This window comes from Copidosoma floridanum, unplaced genomic scaffold, assembly GCF_036245765.1.
Source record: "Copidosoma floridanum isolate Cflo_tuat_1 unplaced genomic scaffold, Cflo_Japanese_pri ptg000025l, whole genome shotgun sequence".
In the NCBI taxonomy this organism is placed as follows: Eukaryota; Metazoa; Arthropoda; class Insecta; order Hymenoptera; family Encyrtidae; genus Copidosoma; species Copidosoma floridanum.
The window spans coordinates 8,496,310-8,517,098 of NW_028321902.1; the positions used below are offsets into that span (position 1 = coordinate 8,496,310).

Here is a 20,789-nt window from a genome sequence, read left to right on the forward strand (position 1 = left end):
GCAAGTGGTAAAATATTTCGAATCTAAAAATTGAGGTTCAGAGATTTACGTTTAAACAACGGCTGTCTTTGAAAAAAATTTATTGGCGATACAAAAAAGATTCAAAAGGTATTCAAATGAAATTCAATTGCGATTCAACTACCATTCAATGGAGATTTGAATCTTGAATCCATCAGACTACAGATAAAGGCCCCATTTACTCGAACTGTTACTCGAAGCGGTACTAAAGATTCAGGCATCGTGAGAAATTTTATTAGATATCCAAGTTAAATTACAACTAAGCAACATTGATAGTAGGCAATATGCTTTTTTTCGATGAAACTCCTCATTTGTTACTGTTAATGTGACATTTTTATTTGGCGTGATCAATAAATGTCAATGAATTTAAAAATAGACTTTCATATCAAATCAGCCAAATGAAGTTTTTTTTACTACTGCATTCCAATGCATATACCGATGCAAGTGGTAAAATATTTCGAATCTAAAAATTGAGGTTCAGAGATTTACGTTTAAACAACGGCTGTCTTTGAAAAAAATTTATTGGCGATACAAAAAAGATTCAAAAGGTATTCAAATGAAATTCAATTGCGATTCAACCACCATTCAATGGAGATTTGAATCTTGAATCCATCAGACTACAGATAAAGGCCCCATTTACTCGAACTGTTACTCGAAGCGGTACTAAAGATTCAGGCATCGTGAGAAATTTTATTAGATATCCAAGTTAAATTACAACTAAGCAACATTGATAGTAGGCAATATGCTTTTTTTCGATGAAACTCCTCATTTGTTACTGTTAATGTGACATTTTTATTTGGCGTGATCAATAAATGTCAATGAATTTAAAAATAGACTTTCATATCAAATCAGCCAAATGAAGTTTTTTTTACTACTGCATTCCAATGCATATACCGATGCAAGTGGTAAAATATTTCGAATCTAAAAATTGAGGTTCAGAGATTTACGTTTAAACAACGGCTGTCTTTGAAAAAAATTTATTGGCGATACAAAAAAGATTCAAAAGGTATTCAAATGAAATTCAATTGCGATTCAACTACCATTCAATGGAGATTTGAATCTTGAATCTATCAGACTACAGATAAAGGCCCCATTTACTCGAACTGTTACTCGAAGCGGTACTAAAGATTCAGGCATCGTGAGAAATTTTATTAGATATCCAAGTTAAATTACAACTAAGCAACATTGATAGTAGGCAATATGCTTTTTTTCGATGAAACTCCTCATTTGTTACTGTTAATGTGACATTTTTATTTGGCGTGATCAATAAATGTCAATGAATTTAAAAATAGACTTTCATATCAAATCAGCCAAATGAAGTTTTTTTTACTACTGTATTCCAATGCATATACCGATGCAAGTGGTAAAATATTTCGAATCTAAAAATTGAGGTTCAGAGATTTACGTTTAAACAACGGCTGTCTTTGAAAAAAATTTATTGGCGATACAAAAAAGATTCAAAAGGTATTCAAATGAAATTCAATGGCGATTCAACCATAATTTAATGGTAATTTGAATTTTGAATCTGAAGCATTTTATACGTCCTGTTGTGGGTAATGCGAATACACTATCATACGTGTAATTAGACAATTTTTTAATGTATTAAATTTAGAAACCTTATTAACAAAATCGTATTTATAGTATCAGTAGTATTTTATATGATCAAATCATAATGATAATAGTTGAAACTTTACATTCATATTAATTCAGCCACATTAAATCTTTTTTGAAGCGCACAACTCAAGTGCATCTATCGATATGATGTGATAAGATATTTCTAAGCAAAAAAAATTTCAAAGTTTTTCGATGGTTAAACGTTTGATATTCAAAAAGTTTCACTTACGATTCAAAAGGTATTTACGTAAGATCTCGATCAAAATTCTGCTGTGAGTTACAAAAACTGTAGGTGGCTATTTATTCTGCGATGAAATTATTTAAGGAGTTGAATCATCCGGTGAAGACAGTAACTTTTATCCCAGAAAAAAAGTTTGAAAAATCGCCATAACATTTGTTTGAGTTGCAATCGTTTTTGAAAAAGTTTTATTCACGATTCAAAAGAGATTCAAATAAATTTGGCGAGTAAGCGGTGGTGATACGGAGCCCAACATATTTTTTGTGAATTTATTAGTAAAATAAGCTTTTACGCTAGTGAGCATCGGCGACAAGGAATCATACAGTTGTTTAGTATATTTATTCAAAAATCTCCTAAGAGATTAATTTTGTAAATAAATTCCCTAAAAACCAGTTAGGTTTCTAATCCCTAAAGCCTACTCGCCTCAAAGATTATTTTTTAATTTGATTCCCAAATCAACAGTTGACGTTTAAATCGCCGATGCCTACTTGCCTGAAAGATTGAAAAAAAAAAAAAAATTCCCAAATAAACTGTTGGGTTTCTAATCGCCGATGCTTATTCGTTTAAAAGATTATTTTATTAATAAATCTAGTGAAAAACAGTTGGGTTTCTTATCGCCGATGCTTACTCTTTCAAAACATTATTTTATTAATAAATCCAGTGAAAAACAATTGGGTTTCTAATCGCCGATGCCTACTCGCCTCAAAGATTATTTTTTAATTTAATTCCCAAATAAACAGTTGACGTTCTAATCGCTGAAGCTTACTTGTTTAAAAGATTATTTTATTAATAAATCCAGTGAAAAACAATTGGGTTTCTAATCGCCGATGCTTATTCGTTTAAAAGATTATTTTATTAATTAATCCAGTGAAAAACAGTTGGGTTTCTAATCGCCGATGCTCACTCGCCTCAAAAATTATTTTTTTAATTAATTGTCAAATAATTAGTTGGGTTTCTAATCGCCGATGCTTACTCGTTTAAAAGATTATTTTATAAATAAATCCAGTGAAAAACAATTGGGTTTCTAATCGCCTATGCTTACTCTTTTAAAAGATTATTTTATAAATAAATCCAGTGAAAAAAAATTGGGTTTCTAATTGCCTATGCTTACTCGCCTCTAAAATTATTTAATATCTAATTTCCAAAAAAACAGTTGGGTTTTTAATCACCGCTGCTTACTCACCAAGGCAGATATTGTTAATAAATATACTGATAAACTATTGGGTTTCTTATCGCCGATGCTTGATTGCTCAAAAGGTTATTTAATTAAATTAAATTTTTTTTTGTGATTCAAGATTCAAATCCTAATTGAATCGTTATTATTTCTTGAATCTTTGAATCCCGTGGACAGCCCCTCGGATTTTTGTGTTTTTTCTATATGATTATATCTGCTCGGAAGGCGGAAAAAAACATAAATAAGAGAACAGAGGTGGAGGAGGAGGGATAAAAGTTTCTACTCTACTTAATGTGCGTGTGTAATGAGTATATACCACTGTACGTGTATAAACGAAAGCTCGATCCGTAATATAATTCATGCAATGATAATTAACAGCGTTGCTGCTGCTGCTGCTGCTGCTGCTGCTGCTCCTTGATTTTCAAAATTACGGAACCTCATTTGCATATATATATATATATACGTACACTTACACATCCTAAGTTAACGAACGACACGCGATGACTTTTACGCTCGAGTGGCGGTGAGGGAGGAGGAGGGGAGAGATGTGTGAGTCATTTTCCTCGTTGAAAATAAATCGGTGACGCCAGAGGGAAATAAAACAAGGATGGCCACGCCGACGACGACGGGGCGTATTATATTGTCATATCGAATAATTATATCGAAGACAGGACGCGTGTGTGTACCTATAATATTGTAAAAAGGTGATATACCTATACCTATGTATATTTTTGTGAGTGAGAAAAGATCGAGCGATCCACAAGAGAGAGAAAGCACATGTGTATATTATATTGTTTTTTTGTAGAGATGATAAAAAAACACACACACACACACACACGTAGAGAGAGAGAGAGATGAATTTTTCCCACGTGAGCTCGCGCGCGCGAAACACGACACCCGCAAGATTTGCGAGAGATATACCGAATCCCCGATAAAGCTCCCGGAGTTTGAATGCAGCTGCTCTTTAATTTATTTTATAATATATTATTTTTTCAATAACAGGTATATACCGGCAAGGCACGTGCGAGAGCCCGTACACGTATGCATGTATACATATATTAGTCGTATCAATATAAAAGCAATTACGCGCCGGGGGCGGACTCGAGGGCTTGACCGTCTCCTCCTCCTTCTAGCGGAGAGAGACCGAGTCCAAAAATCACACGAGGAGGAGGAGAAAGGAATTACAGCGCGGCAATGAGGCTATAACGCAATATAACCATTATTTCTTCGGACGTGAGCAGCGGCGAGTCTGTTATACTTGTAGCTGCAGCAGTTATGTTACAGCCGGCCCTCGGGTGTGCCTTATTTTCTCTTTAGAGAGCCAAAGAGTTGCGATTGTTTTTTCTTCTTCTTTCAAAACAATGCGCCTGGGATTCGTACGTGTCGCTTTTTCTGAGATTTTCATCCACGAGGCGTTAATTTTCAAACCTGTTACTTTTTTTGCACATCTAAAACGAAAGGAAGCGCCGGGGTGGAATCAATACGTCTGTGCAGGAAATAACTCATTAGTAAAATGGGGAAAAAAAAAAATAAAATTAAAAAAAAACTTAATACAATTGTATTGACGACTGTTAATAATATTCTGTCTTAAATGGAAACAAAGTTATTAATCAAACATACGTGTGAGAAATGAGGAGATGAAAAAATACTTTTTCAATCTCCCCACCTCGATAAGTAACGCCACCACTTGTAAAAATTTTTACGTTTGGCCAAACTTTCGCCAAGCTTGGGCAATGAGAAAATCCCAAACTTGGATTTTTGTTGGAATATTTTACTCAAGTTTAGCAAATGTTCTTCCAAACGTTTAAAAAATTAATTTGTTGCGTCAGTATATTCGTTGGTCTGTATATATGACTTACGAAAAATATTGAGTAAAATATTCCAACAAAAATCCAAGTTTGGGATTTTCTCATTGCTCAAGCTTGGCCAAACGTTGACCACATGAACTTTAACGAAAGTTTGGCCAAACGTAAAAATTTTTACGCGGGTAATTTCTTTGTATTAACATGTATAATAATGAAAATGCAGTTCTTTTTTGGTGGTTCGGATCGGTTCGGATCTTGTGGATTTATCCCAAGCCACACAACTCCTGGCGACCAGTACACGGCCCAGAGCCCCACAAGGATAAGTATATGATGGGTATTTTCATAAGTCTTTATTGGTATTGGTCCGAGCTATTACAACAGGAATCGAACCGTGAAATGAAACGCGAAAATAATCAAATTCAAGGAGGACTTTAAAAAAAATGTATTTTTTGCATTTTCAAACGAGTTGTTGATTCATTTTATCATTTATTTTATTAATTGATTTTGTGGAAATTATTTGTTGGCGTCAGACAAAAAGCAAAAGGAAGCTACAAGCACCAGCGCGAGCACCAACGGTATAGGGGGGAAGGGGTTAGAACACAACAATAGTTCCGCGTATCTGCACATATTACCTACTTCTTGAATCTAAAGCTTTTGTTGTAGGTATAGGAAAAATCAATTTACGGGCAAGTTGCCAAACCAATTTCAGGCAATTTTTACATCGTTTCTGTGTCGGTGGTATAAAATACATTCATTATACATGTATTGTGATTTTATTATATACGTGCACACCCTACTTTATTGCGTGATGCGAATACATATATAATTTACGTTTATACACACGTAAAATAATCCGATCGTCTCGAATTTTTTCATCTACGTAGCACACATATTCTGCTTCATCAGCCGTGAACTATGTTTTTTTTTTTTTTTTTTTTTTTTTTCCCCTTAAATCTTGGGTACAAAATAATAATTCATCATCTTTTCCTCATTCACCGTCCATTATTTAAAATTAACATTTGAAATATATCATCTTTCGCTTGGGTTTTATCCTATACACCTTAAAACAGAAACTCTGGTTGTTGCCGTTTTATATTCAATAAATTTGCAAAGTATTCGATGATCACAGTGTGAGTAATGAGGAAATCCACGAAAAATATACATTTTGTCCCTTATTTTGATAAAAAAAGACTTTTTTTGAGGCACACCTTCGAAATAGGGCTCATTTTACTAGTAATGCCATGAATGTGATAGCTATAATTATATACAATATTAAAATATAAATCGCAGAAAAAGGGTGTCACCCTCACTAAACCTCATCATGTTAAAATTTTTTTTCCTCGTAGTACTTGACATTGCGAGTAAAATGATCCCTATTTCGAAGGTGTGCCTCAAAAAAAGTTTTTTTAAATTAAAATGGGGTACAAAAACAGAATATTTTTTTCGAATTTCCTCGTAAATATATATATATATATATATATATATATATATATATATAATTATTGTAGCATAGGTGTACTTAGTTGTACTGCAAAGCAACTTTTTCGTGTATAGAATACGAGTACCATTGGTTGTGCTTCATTGTACTCAATATCCTCTCGGTCCTCGTGGCCACAAGGAAATACCTCCGAACAAGTATATCAATCATCACTGTTTTTCTTCTTTAACCTCGACCAATCGTCCAATCGTAAGTCCACGAGTGTGCAAGAGTACGTGATACGGATCAATGGGATCGGGGAAGGAACGAACAGAGTAGGCGGTACTTTTTCCTCAAGATGACAGCCAACCAGGTAGATAGTGTATATACGTATATCGCGTCGAAAGGAGGAAATAATAATAATAATAATAATAATAATAATAATAATAATAATAAATGGGGGTTAAGATGAGGAAAAAATGGGAATATAGGCAGCGATAAATCACCAGCAACGCTCCGAGGGCGTTTATTATATATAGGTAAGGTATAGAGGAGGAGGTCCGTATCGCGAGGATGGACGGATAGGATAGGAAGAAAATAGGGGTCGAAGGAGCCTCGAGACCTCGATGATACGACGAGGAACCTTGGGGAGGGGGGGAGGGGTGAATCGCCGTCGTGGTGGTGGTAGTGTAACTATTATATACAAAAGTATATAAGTATGCATGTACGTAACCAATACTGCTGCTCGGCTGCTGCTATGCAACCGCGCGCACATAATTCACCAAACTTCCCCCTTCCGCTCTTTTTAAGTTATACGACTGCTTGCAATTAGTTTCGCAGTTTGACGATGAGAATCAATGCGATGTCCTGTATATTTCTATGGCTCTTTCTATAATTAAGAGAAAAAAAAAAAAAAAAAAAAACCCAGCGCATGTCGATAGAAAGAACCGAAGCGACCAACGAACACAGACAACCTCGAGAATTTCTGCAGACCTTTCGTACATATTGTTGGAGCCAGTTAAAAATACATGTCCAGTATTATAAATATATTATACGCGTTTGCCAAGTTGAGGCATTTGTATAACGTATGTATCTATGTATAATATTGTATCATACACCGGTACTTGTAAAAGGCACGTAGATAGTTGGGTACATATTATGTAATACACCATACGAAAGGGAGGGAACTGCCGCTGCATCTTAAGTAGGTAATGGTCGGCATGCATCAAATGCACTCACGTGCGGCTAATTACATTCCACTCAGTGGCACTCAGTCCACTCTTAACGCGCATACTATTATTATTATCATAATTATACATATGTGAGAGTATGTATTGTATGGTGATGATGTACACACGATGTGTGAGTACAGGCAAGGAGCTGTGATTCGTTCGCGAGACACTCCATTTGTACTTGTACTTAATATTTCACGCGAGTCGACGACTATCCTCGTGATGGCATTGGGTAGCGCCCGTCTCTGTGGATTGGGTATACCTAAACCCAAAAGGGGGCCTGCAGGAGGAGAAAAGAGTATAAGTACAGAGGCGACGTTGGACTGCTCGGGGATATATTTATGAGCCCCTGCGTATATACAAGGTATACATATACAACAGATACGTGTGTGTGTGCGTACCACGGCGCTAATTCCATTTGGCGGGTGCGCCACCTATTCCCCCGGGTCCACTCGCTCTCTTTCTTCCTTTTTTTAAATAGGTGTATGAGGTAGCTTCAAGTATATATATATATATACACACCTTCGTTCCACACTTTGCTGTCATTCTTTATATGTGTATACCCATACAGCTAATGGGATACTATACGTGCGCCCGACAGGGGAAATATAAGGCACTCTCGTTCGTTCGTTCGTTCGTTCGTTCGTTCGTTTCTTACCCCTAACGGAGAATGGAAAAGTTACATCAAGTTACGTGGGAAATTTGTCGGATAAGTTCACCGACCACGTACAGAATGGAGTTGAAAATAAAAAAAAATTTTATGGTTAGCACTGCTGTATCGTTTATTTATTTATTTTTATTTTTTTTTTTTTTAGGCTGACGTAACTAATGGTCTACGAGGGATTATACAGCCAGTATTTAATTATGAATATTTTCGTGCCATCCTGAAAGTAGGTCTGGAGATAATTTATCTGTTGCAACTATCACCACTGCATTTATATACCTACAAATACTATAATATGTAGGTAATTGGTAACGTTAACTAAAGTTGGAAGAATATATTAGTACTATCAACCCAACACATGAAATAATAATGGCTGTTTGATTTTCTCATTGCCATTTAATTTGAAATTGCCTTTTCATTTTAAATGAAAGAAAGAAATAAAAAAAAAAAAAAAAAAAAAAAAAAAAAAGGTGTATATACTTGCATACCCCAACAAGCATGTACTATTTATAATACCCATAAATTTTTCAACGATCAAAGCTAAAATGTAAAGTAACGTTTTCCTCGACTGATTTTACGCTGCTACAACAATGCACCCACGTGACAAATAAATGTCAAGTAGGTAGGTATTGTAGAGCCCTCGTGTGTCGTGCCGCTATGCAATTGCCCTGCACCAAACTACTAAAGTAGTCTTACTTTTTTGAAAGATGCACCATCTTACATCGACACGATCTTGATCATAAGGCATGGGCATGCTGTTGGCTTTGCGTCTGCGTGATCTCTTACATAAGAAGAAAGCACGCAAAAAAATGAAAAATACAAAAATAGGGTATGTTTAAGTGTACATTAAAATTGACTAAAAAAAAAAAAAAAAAAAAAAAAAAAAAAAACAGCACAAAGTGCGTGTGTGTTTGCTTATAAATATATTACTTTCTTTCGCGGGTGTGCTTTCTGCATCACAAGTACATATACGTACTTGAGTATATATACCTAAATGTAATACCTATAATTATAAGGTAGATACTATTTTATATGTTTTGGTGGCGCTGGTGCTTTTTTAGCGCGAAAAGGACGAAAAGAAAGATCGGGTATCGGGAGAGTCGCTTGGGTGTCGGGTTATCCGAGACGAGCCAATAAGTTGCAGACGGCATCTCTCTCGTGCTTTTTCAGATTCGGGCTCTCGCGAGTGTCTGAAGGATAACACACACATGTGTATATATGTATCCAAATGCTACGTATGCACAATAATATGTGCTCCATGGAGTATAGAGCAGCTAAAGCATCGGGAGCAGAGCAGACGTGTAATCTTGCCCGAGCTAGCCACTGGGCGGAGTAATCATACGCTCCCGCGTCTCACACACACACACGCACGTGTAATGGCTCCGTGTGGTTAGGTGTGCGGCGCCCACGCCGGCTAGGGCGATCGATCGAAATTCGCGCGCGGCCTACCTCCTCCTGTTTTCGCGATTCGGTGGCGGCTTTCTTTTCTCAGACCCACAACCTTCTCATTCTCCCCCCCCCTTTTTTTTTTCTTTTCTTTCTTCAGTTAACTGTAGGTATATGCATGCAAATATCTGAGAAATGAGGGCTACGAGGGTAAGGATACATACCTGCGCACACATACACGCTCGCTTCCCCGCGTCGTCGAGCCCCGGTGATGATGATGATGATGATGATGATGATGCGATGCTCTGGGTATGCTAAAGTATATGGGTCGTTGTTGAACGAACATACCACGTTGCAGCAGCCGATGATTCTACTTGAATTCGCATCCCCCCCCCTTTTTTTTCCTTCTTTCCTGCACTTCGCGCGATGCGCTGATCGGGAGCCCCCCTCCCCCATTGTAATTACCGAGAGGGAGGAGGAACAGGAATACACTCTCTCCCCCCAAGGCAGGGTAATTCGCTGATCTCTACTGCTGTTCATTCTTTTAATTATAGGCGGGGCGAGCTTTTCGGATCATTGCCTCCCTCTCGATTTCACTTTTAAACGAGTCTGCGAAACGTGACGTATCCAAACTCAGCCCTTTGATACGCGTTTTTGAATTATCCCAACTGAATGTACAATAAAAACGCGAGGTTAAGTTTTGGGACGGGTTCAAAGGTCTACACGCCTACACAGACTCTTTGAGATGATTAAGGAATACGAGTCACAATGTATTGATGACACGACTTCCTCCCCCCCTTTTTTTTTTGTTTTTTAATTTCAACGAGCAAGTCCACTTGTGAAAGCCCGGCATTTAATAATAATAATAATAAACATTTAAGTTTTTGCAAGAGCCCTCCTGCGTTTCTCCGTAAATACATATGTGCACCCACACCACGCGACGTACATTGGTTTTTACACATATACACACACACACACACACACACAGAGAGAGAATATTAGTCCAGGGGGGTATAGTTCTCGAATTCCCAGCTATCGTGTGCTTATATATGTCATTGACATATTGCAACAAAAATATAAATGTATAAAATCGTGAGTCGCACTACGCAACATTGCAGACAAAGACTCATAATATTTGCCATTCCACCAATAATGTGACAAGGGATGATGATAAATGTTGGAAGTGGAAGGTGGAGAAAATGGATCTGTCGAATTATTTAATGCCAATACAAAATACGAGTAAGTATGTAGATTAACACATGTGTGTTGTAATGATAATTTTAATTAAAAGTAAGTACAGAAATTTCGTGCACCGACGCCGGTGGCCAATTAATTTTAATGAAACAAGTTTTGCTAATGTTGGCCTCCTATTGTTGTAATTGTAACTAGATGGAAGCGAGATAAAATTCTAGTGCGTTCATAAGCCGCGATGCTCCATTTTTTTTTTTTTCAACGGAAGAGCGATGGACTACGACGTTAGAGCGAATGCGTGAAAATTAATCATGAGAAAATGGAAACTGTGCAGGTTTCATTTCGAAACTCGGTTTTCGTTGCTCGAGTGACAAAAATACAAAAAAAAAATTCGAAAAAATTGGCCTCTGTGAAGTAGTAGAGTGTATGTTTGGAGTATTTATTCGAGAGAGAAAAATATATATATAACGGCAATGTATTCAATAATATTGCAGGTGTTGAAGAACTGCTGCTTTGGTTTTTCCAGCCCAAGGTACAACGAAGAAGGAAGAACATAAAACAACCAGAAACAGCAAACGGGTGGTTTTGGTCTACATAGATGCACACGCGCATACGTTGAGCACAATAACCAGTAGGTAAGTAGATATACATCTCGAGCGCGGAACGTGAGAGATAGTCGCACCTCGGACCGCGAGAAAAAATCCCGTGGTGGGCTCAAACCACCTATGGGTATACACGTGTACACCTACACAAACTCGCATGTAAATATGCATTTTATATTCATAGGGTTGAACGTATGTGTATCCATCACCTTTGTGACGGTGTGTTGACTGAATGGCTCCACGTTATAGGTATACGTACCCGTCCACATAAATAATGTAAATTGGTGCATCGAGAGGTGAGGAGGAAGAAACGCAGGCTACCCATATTATGTTATATATACAGGGCTTGCAGGGTAGTAAAAGCCGGCTATGCTATAGCTGCGTTGCTGCTGGATTATCGGTGGCGATATAATTATGTGTGTGTGTGTGTGTGTGTGTGTGTGTGTGTGTGTGTGTGTGTGTGTGTGTATAATTGGATATTGGTATTGGGGCTTATAATATGCAGTGCGTGGTATAAGTAGGGCGTGGCGCCGCCAGCAGTACCTATACACGTGTACACATGTGCATATACAATATTACTATATCGGGGAGGTATAGGTACCTAATAATGCAGCCGGCACTGGCGAAACTTACGATTGTTCAGCAAAGGCCAGCTATCCATAGCGTTAATACTTATGTAATATATTATATTCACGAGGTACTTACCCCTTTCTTCCTTTCAATGTAATGCTCTCCCTCTCTTTTGGTCCAGCCCCCCTCCTCCCACCTTCCATCATCCGAGTAATCGATAGAGTTAAGCGTAGAGTATAGTTTAATATTTTTAATTACGAGAACACGTGATCCAAGTTTTATTCGGGTGGTCAGGGACGTGGACGAACGTTTCTTAAATGAAAAAACTCACGCGTGAAACTATATACTTACCAGAAAATTGTTGCGTGGTGATCAGTAATGAAAGGCATTAAGTATGGAATAATGTGGCCAGACGTTGAAAATTTCACACAAATCGTATCTTTAATATATGTATATCCAGCTTCAGTATGATTACAAAAGATGCAATTTGCTTGTGTGTACCAATCACGATTACATTATAATTTGTCAGTGGAAGTAAGGGTGGGTGTACGGTAAAATATTGCATCATCCGTTTGGTAGTGAGTGGTGTAACCGCGTAAATATGTGAACAATAAAGAGGGAGGAGAGCAGCTGAGACGGGGGGGTGTGTATGGACAAACGAATAAAAGCGGACCAGTGCCTATATATATAAAAGAGGACATTATCATCATCATCTCGTATACCCTATAGCGAGGGCCTCAGAAGGGTTCGAGGAGGAGAAGAAGAAAAGTATATAGTTACAGTAAGGCGACAAGCGGCTGCTCTGCTTCGATATTTATTATCTGCTGCAAATAGGCGTGTTGTTGTGTGCAACAGCACCAAGTAGGTGTAGGTATAATTCATACCTAATAAGAAGAGTAATCCCTCTTGGACCCCAGGAGACGACGACGACGACGACGACGAACGCAGGGGGAATTTCGCTCTCCAAATCTCGCAAATTACTGCATCGAAAGAAAAGAGAAAGAAGAATCCGCGCGTATCTATGTATACATATACCTACACCATGTGCACTTGGCCATCGTACCCTATAAATATAATACACCCTCCTCCTCCTCCCTTTCACCCCCTGTCTTTGCTTTTCCCTACCTACTTGCTACCGCGTCTCGCAATAACTACTCCCTTACATTTATCTATACCTACCTACTTACGTACTTATGGGGAACGCGCGCGCTCGCTACCACCGGACGTCCGAGTGCTTTGCCCGGCGATCCGCAACAGTACACTCCTCCTACCCCTTTCCTCCCTTTTGTAAGGGGTCGTTGGATTATTGTTGCCGTTGCGTATGTACCAACATAATTTTTTTTTTTTTTTTTTCCTCAAAGTTGGTACAGCCCCATACACTCCTCGAGCCATGTAACTATACTATGGGTGGAGGAGATATTATCGCGCGTATATAGTATAATTACACGTGCTACATTCTTCTCCCTTGATTTCTTCTTTTCTTTCCATACCTATAGGTTATACTTATTCTTCGGCTAGAGTTGGTGACCGCGTGCACGTTTTTTCTATATACCGTAAACAACCACCAACCCCCTGATCCGTGCATATATACATATGTTTATTTTTGTACCTCCCCTTTCAGGCACTCTCTCTCTCTCTCTGTCGTGTATCCACGTTTTACATTACAGGTGTATAATATATGTAGGCGCTACTGCACGGCCCACGGGACTATTGATTTAACAATCTCAAGGTTCCTTTCTTCCTTCGCCACTTATTTTATTTTATCTCGCTGTACACGTATATAAAGGCCCATGTATTATTATTATTATTATTATTATTATTATTATTATTATTATTATTATTATTATTACTATTATTGCCCCCAAAAATCGTATTTCAATATAATATTATACCTGTATACGTGCAAGCTTTTCAGAGATCTCGTTGCTTACCAATCTAGGTTTCTTTTTTTTTTTTTTTTTTTTTTCTTCCCACCCCGTCGCAGCACGTTATATGTCCATCCAGCGAGAGCTTATCGAGCCAAGGCGTTAATGCGCACACGACACTTTGCATTAGGCGATGGATTAGTCTCTCCAGCATCGACCAGCCGGCTTGCATTAATTCGTTTGCCTTTTTTTTTCCTATCGTGCCTTGGAACATTACGACAGTCCGCTCGATCGAGTGTGTAATAATATTCGCGATGAGTATTTAGGTTAATTTACTTTGTAAGAGGTTACTTCGATAAATTTCTTTTAAATATATATGATGTTTAAAACGTAGCACATAGTTAAAAATGAATTTTCGTCTCCGAAGAAAAGCACATTAAATAACATTCAATGAGGAGGGAGTATAGAAAACAAAACAAAAAATTATCCTCAGAGCTCATGTCACGTAACAATTAATGCACCTGGGGAGGTCAATCTACTGTTTATATACATTGCATCGCTCATGCACCTAACTTTATCTTAATAGCTATATATTTTCCCAACGTATAGGCAAACGCGTCGTTACAAATTAACTGGTAAATTATGTAAGCGTGTGCAAGAAAAACCTATTACATACAATATGGAGCGAGGAGTCCCGAATAATTACTTACCGCGCTAAATTTTAAAACAATATTCAAGACGCGCCTGTAAATAATCGGCTTAGTTTTCCCCGAGCACTTCTTGCCAAGCCGCTTGGAAGTAAATCGAAAACTTAACAGTGCACACTTTACAAAATACTCCTAATGAGCTTTTAAAATTCATACGAAAGCTCGACCGAAGATGATGGTTAACGATTTTCTTGATTTTTTTTTTTTTTTTTTTTTTTCCTCCACTCAACTCAAATTCTGCAATATACCTCCCACGTACATAAACGTCGTGCACATTTCATCACTCGTTTGATCTCATTATTGCTGCAACAACAAGTGGGGGGATTCGACTGTTAGATTTTACATGAAAGCGGCTAATGACTACTTATAGACCTAATGTATTCAACTAAAATCACAAATCTATTATGTCTTATTCATAGTTATGTACTTTTGATTATCTACTATTTTCCTTTTTGCCCCCCCCCCCCCCCCCACCGCCCTACGCGGTTAAAACTACACGTCGCTATATATTAATCCAAGAATACAAGAAATTAAAAAAAATTGTTCGTACTTTTTGCCGTTGCGCCTGCGCCTTTTGGTAGCGTAGACGGTGCCGAGTTGGCTCATGGCCACGGGATTGTTGGGGCTCGCGGCGACGGCCGCCGGCGCCGAAGTTGGCGTCATCGTCGCGGTGCAGGCCGCCGTCGTAGCACTGCAACTGCTAGTACTGCTGACACCCAGCTGCTCTTGCACCAACAATTGTTCACTCGTGTGTTGTTGCTGCGACAATATGGGAGGGGGCCCATCGAGGGCCTGGGGTAGTAGACTCGACGGGGGCGCATAACATGTTTGCTGCTGCTGCTGCTGGTGGTCGGCAAAGTGGCTTGTGCTAATGCCGCCCGGCCCAAGGACCCCCAGGCCCCCGGCTCTTATCTCCAGCGCGTACACGGCTACGGGTGATCGGCCCTGGCGCCCGTCTTCCCGACTATGGTTATCAAAACTGCTACAACACTGTCGATACCAAACCTCCGCGGGCCTCCCGTCATTATACTCGTTAGCTCTTTTTTTTTTGTTCTTTTCCCTTCTTCCTCACTTATTTCTCTGTTCTCTGACTATACAAGTACTTGAACTGAACAACCGTACAACGTCCTCATCATCACGGCACACAATTTTTATTTCCAACTTACTGTAGGTACAGTCGTATTGGTTGTTGTATACTTTGCTCGGGTTTCGAGGAATTTTCCGAAAACTATGTAGAGAAAAAATTCGTTGCACAGTCATCGGGCACGGGGACGAATTGCAAGTACAGTATTACATACTTAACTCGCGAGTCGCGTAACAGATAAAGTACGCGCACATTGCACTTACATAGTATTTAATTATTTAATAAAAACAATGTCATGGCAGATGATTAATGATAACGCATTACCCACGATGCGAACTCACGGACGACGACTCGTGCACTGGCGGCAACCGAGACGTGCAGGGGGCCTCTCGGCTGCGTCAGCCCCCTCTCCCGCCTGTCGCGCCAGCCCTCCCCACTCGGTCAGTATTTCAAAGTACGTATAGCTCATCGTGAACCGCGAGACCACGCCTACTGCCGAGCTGGGCTGCCCAATCCGTCGAGCTGGCGAGGCAGCATGGCGACGCGCCTACAATACTGCCCTCCCGCCCCTCCACAGTCACCCTAGTGTGTATGCCCTCCTCCCCAGCCTTTGATACCACCGCCTACTTACTTACTCCTGCACTTCACACTTTTCACTTTTCACCTCTGTTTTCTGCACTGATGCACTTTGTCGCGACATTCGGTATCTACATAATATTATACTCTACCGTGTGTTGCGTATACTTACCTATACAGTAATTTATACCCATCATACATGTGTCATAAATACATACATATATCGGGTATCTCTGTTATCACACGCTTATTTTTATTTTATTGCAACCCCCTTCCCCGTCCGCTATTTTAACCGCTGTATACTTACAGTCAACAGGCAGTGGGATTTGTTCTCTCTCCGTGCGGTCTTATTGGGTCAGAGAAGAAAAATGCTGCTAGGGGTTGTCACTGTGTACGGGTAGTGTATAGGTACAGGGGGTTTCTGCGTTTTTTTTTTCTTGTTCTCCCTCTGATAGGTGGTATGTGTGACACTTGCATGCATATGTGTAATAATAATAATAACTTTTTGTTATTTTTTTTTTTTTTTTTTACAGGAGGGTGTTATGTTGAGTAATATCGTACGGCGATCAAATGCCACTCTTTTCCATTGAACCAACACACTATACTTGCTGTTAGAAAAATATGAATTAAATTTCATATTTATGTATTGGAAGCAAATTTCATAATCAATTTTGAGGTTTAAAAACACAATATTGAAATTTAATAAATAGTTTATGAGTTTAATACCAATAGAATAGTGTAATTTTAAGAACTATATCTAAAAAATTAATAAAAAAGAGTATTAATTATTTAGGTATTAATATATAAAAGTAATAATCGTTTGTATAGTAGTTAAAAAACATATCTTTTAAAATAAAGATGTATGTGTTTTAAAAAAATTATTAAAATACCATAAATATTCATGAAAAAAATTTCCTTACATTTATTATTACCGTTTATTATTTATGCAATTGTTGATAGCTGTAAACGTATGGTCTTTTAAGTATTTGTTATTTATTATGCATTTAAATAAGACATGATTATCGATAATTTATTAATTTTTCAAGTATTCATTATACATTGTATGTATATATATATATGAACGTATACGTAACAATTAGTTATAAAATTCGCATTTGATTATTTATAATAATATGAAAATATCTATTTCATGACTGAAACAGAAAAAAGGGGTGGATTGATTATAATCTAGTTTCATTACTTTTGAAATTGATAACTGTTTTGCAATCATTCCTAAGAGATATTGACAATTATGTTTTAATAAATTACTACTTAAACACCAATGTTGCCAAAATTTAATATGTTCATCCATAAAAATATAAAAATCTACTTAATGTTTAAACGTTTTTTTAATTAATTTTTCTGTGTTTTCATATTTTAAAGTTAGTAAAAAATTAAAATTTATTAAATTTTACGTTCGAAATATAGATATTTTTTATAAATGTCAATAATCGGTAGCCAAATTTCATTTTCAGTTAAGTTTCATCGATTTTAATACATACTTTCATCAAGTGTCAATAAGTTCCTCTAAAAAATGTGTAATACCCTGTATTAAATTATTTTAAGTAACTAAATTATGAAACTTGTGTTAGAAGTGTCTCTTAAATATCTCTTAAATTTAAGAACTTTTTTAATAATAAATAAAAATTTTTTATGAATGTTGATAATCGGTAGCCAAATTTTATTTTCAGTTAAGTTTCGTTGATTTTAATACATGCTTTTATCAACTTTCATAAGCTTCTCTAAAAAATTTATAATATCCTATATTAAATTATTTTCAGTTACTTAATTATGAAACTTAAGATACAAATGTCTCTTAAATATCTCTTAAATTTAAGAATTTTTTTAACAGTGCAATTTACGTAAGTATAGGCATGTATAGGTGTGCAAGCCTAGGTCCGAAACGCGGGAAAGACACGCGACGATCATCGCACCTTGACTGCCGAACACGATTTTATTTGCCTTGGATAAGATATTAATTGGATCGGCTCTTGACCTCTTATATATGTATTGAATCGATTCGATTTAATATAAAATATAAATGTAACCTATTGATTCCGCGATGCACTGTGTTGTATATTTTTCGAGACGACAGGGTTTATTTATTTACATACAATTACTAATTTATCCAATTTGCAAGTCCCGGACTACATGCATAACAATATAATCATCCTAAGAGAGCACACACACACACATACACACACATATATAGTATATGTATATATGTATGTATTTGGTATCTGTTGTAAAACAAGCGGTGGCTCCCATAAGTATTCCAGAAGCGCGCGCGTGCCAGCAATAAATAACCCGCAAGCTATACGTCAAGTAAAAGTAATCCGCGCGCCAACGCAACGAGAATTAGAGTTGGGAGGGAAAGGGGGAGCAGCTTTTTCACGCAGGGGTGAGAAAGAGAGAGAGAGAATAAAGGGGTAACGGACCATTGAGCAGCCGATGTAGCGATTTAATGGATTTTGACGATAGTGCCTGATGGCACACGAGTAAAGGTCAGCTCAGGGTATACCTACACACACACACACACACACACACACACACACACACACACACACACTCATATATATATATATATATATATATATATATATATATATATATATATACGCACGTCTAAGATCTATATATTTGGACGATTTGGACTCATCGTGATGTGCTCTTTGCTACAAAAATTCCATTCATGTAGGTATAGGTATATAAACATATGCCTCTGCGTGCAGTGGAGTGAATGGCACAACACCTCACGTGCCACACGCACCCGCGCTGCTATGCTTATTGCTCATAGGTATTGGTGTATACACGTATTTACTTACTTGTTATACGCATCGCGACTAATCTTCCGGACACCCTGCTTCCGAGTCCCTTTTTCCTCTCGATCGTCGTCGTGTGCCGTAACATTTAAGTAAGCCTGCGCTGCGCACTTTAACCGGCTGCCATGCATATGTTTTGCTCCGACATTTCTTTTCCTTTCTTTAAATTAGACAAGTAGGTATATAATTATGAATACACCCCCTTTTTTTTTTTTTTCCTCTCACTCGATTCCTTTTTGAAACAGGCAAAGTGCGTATTTTTTAAACGTTCATTAGACGCATAGAAACTGCTCACTTTGATTTAAACACATTTTGTTACGTATCAGTATAAGGGATTATTGCGCTCTTGTGAAAATATGGGTAACAAAGGATTTTTAAGTAGGCATAGGTGCAGGTGTGATTAAAAAAAAAAAAAAAAATAATAATAATAATAATAACCAGTAAATAAATAATAACAATAATAATCAAGGATCGGGTGACTGTAATCATTGGATTGTTTGAACCGTTGAATCTGTTCAATCGGGGCATTTGAAAAGGGGTAGTCCTCCTCGCGAGGGTATGGAACTCGCGTCGCCATCTATTGGAACAAAGCCCAGTCTAGCAATCAACCCTCCCGGCTTGTCTTGGTCTTACGATCCAAGGGGTGTGAGCTACCCCCTTTTCCTACCCTCGATCAATCGTGCAAACGAGCTCCTCTCCGCTGCGTTTCAAACGCAAAGTTACTATGTATAGCCCAGTGGGGGAAAAAGAAAACATCGTTCCTTTGATTACCCGATGACTGTACGATTCTAATAGAACAAAAAAAAATGAAAAGAACATGTTTAATACGCGCCAATTTTGAGACACGAGATCCTCTGGGTTAGATAACCACGACGACGATTGCTTTCTAGGAATGAAAAAAAAAAAATTTCGATAGCCGGAGAATTGATCGTAATTTATAAAATGAAGAAAGTGATGTTTAAATACATGTGCACGTAATACGTGAATATAGTCATAAAATGACACAAGACATAATAGGTATTTTTTGTTACATTTATTTATTTATTTATCATTTCAAAAAAACGTACACTTTTAGGCTGGTATGATTTATTTTATTGCATTTGCTTGTACACGCCTGATATCATACCAACATTAACTTTTGAACCAATCGACAAAATTCGTATAAACTTGTAATTAATTAATTTTTTACTAAACTTGAGATCTCGGTCAAAAACGTGTATATGCACATAATATCTAACTATGTACAAAGGTTGAAATATCCATAGGCAGGTTACACGGTAGTTTAGAAAAAAAGCCTGGCTGTGCGCGTATGCCCAAGAGCGCATTCATATACATTGCACTCATCTATGTAAGTAGGTATACTTACTTTTAATAAGTTGAAAACGAGGTTGCATTGAGCAAACGCAAAGATACGTAGATACGAATTCCACCCCAACGAGATTTTTTATTCCGATTAAAGTGACTAATGCAATTTATCTCGGGCCCCCTCGATAATCCATTCAACCATCCGAGAAGGATGATGGGCACCGTTTGCGAAATTGAAACGAATAACATCTTCGTCAAAGTACTAAATTCTCGGACATCATTAATGTGTTAATTTTTTTTTTGTTTTCCACAAAACAACAATGGTTTGGCTACGGGTGCAATTGTAAGTACATACCTGTACACGCTGCTGGAATATATGACATGACATGACTGGTGGTATAACGCAAGCGTGGAGACGCATTATTATATTTATGCGTGTGTGCCATTCATGGGTACGTATTCTATATAATATGTAGAACGTATGGCTCGTCATTAAGTATGTAGGGAAGTCTCCCATTG

At 37.6% G+C, this 20,789-nt stretch overlaps 1 protein-coding gene across 1 annotated transcript in view; it reads right to left on the minus strand.

Annotated features, from left to right (window-relative positions):
• Positions 1-15,146, minus strand: part of ss (aryl hydrocarbon receptor spineless) — a 67,089-nt gene extending 51,943 nt beyond the window's left edge. The window contains exon 1 of the mRNA XM_089595129.1: positions 15,034-15,146. Within this exon, the coding sequence (XP_089451255.1) occupies positions 15,034-15,146 (113 nt within the window). The remainder of the gene's footprint in view (positions 1-15,033) is intronic.
• Between the last annotated feature and the right edge of the window lie 5,643 nt (positions 15,147-20,789).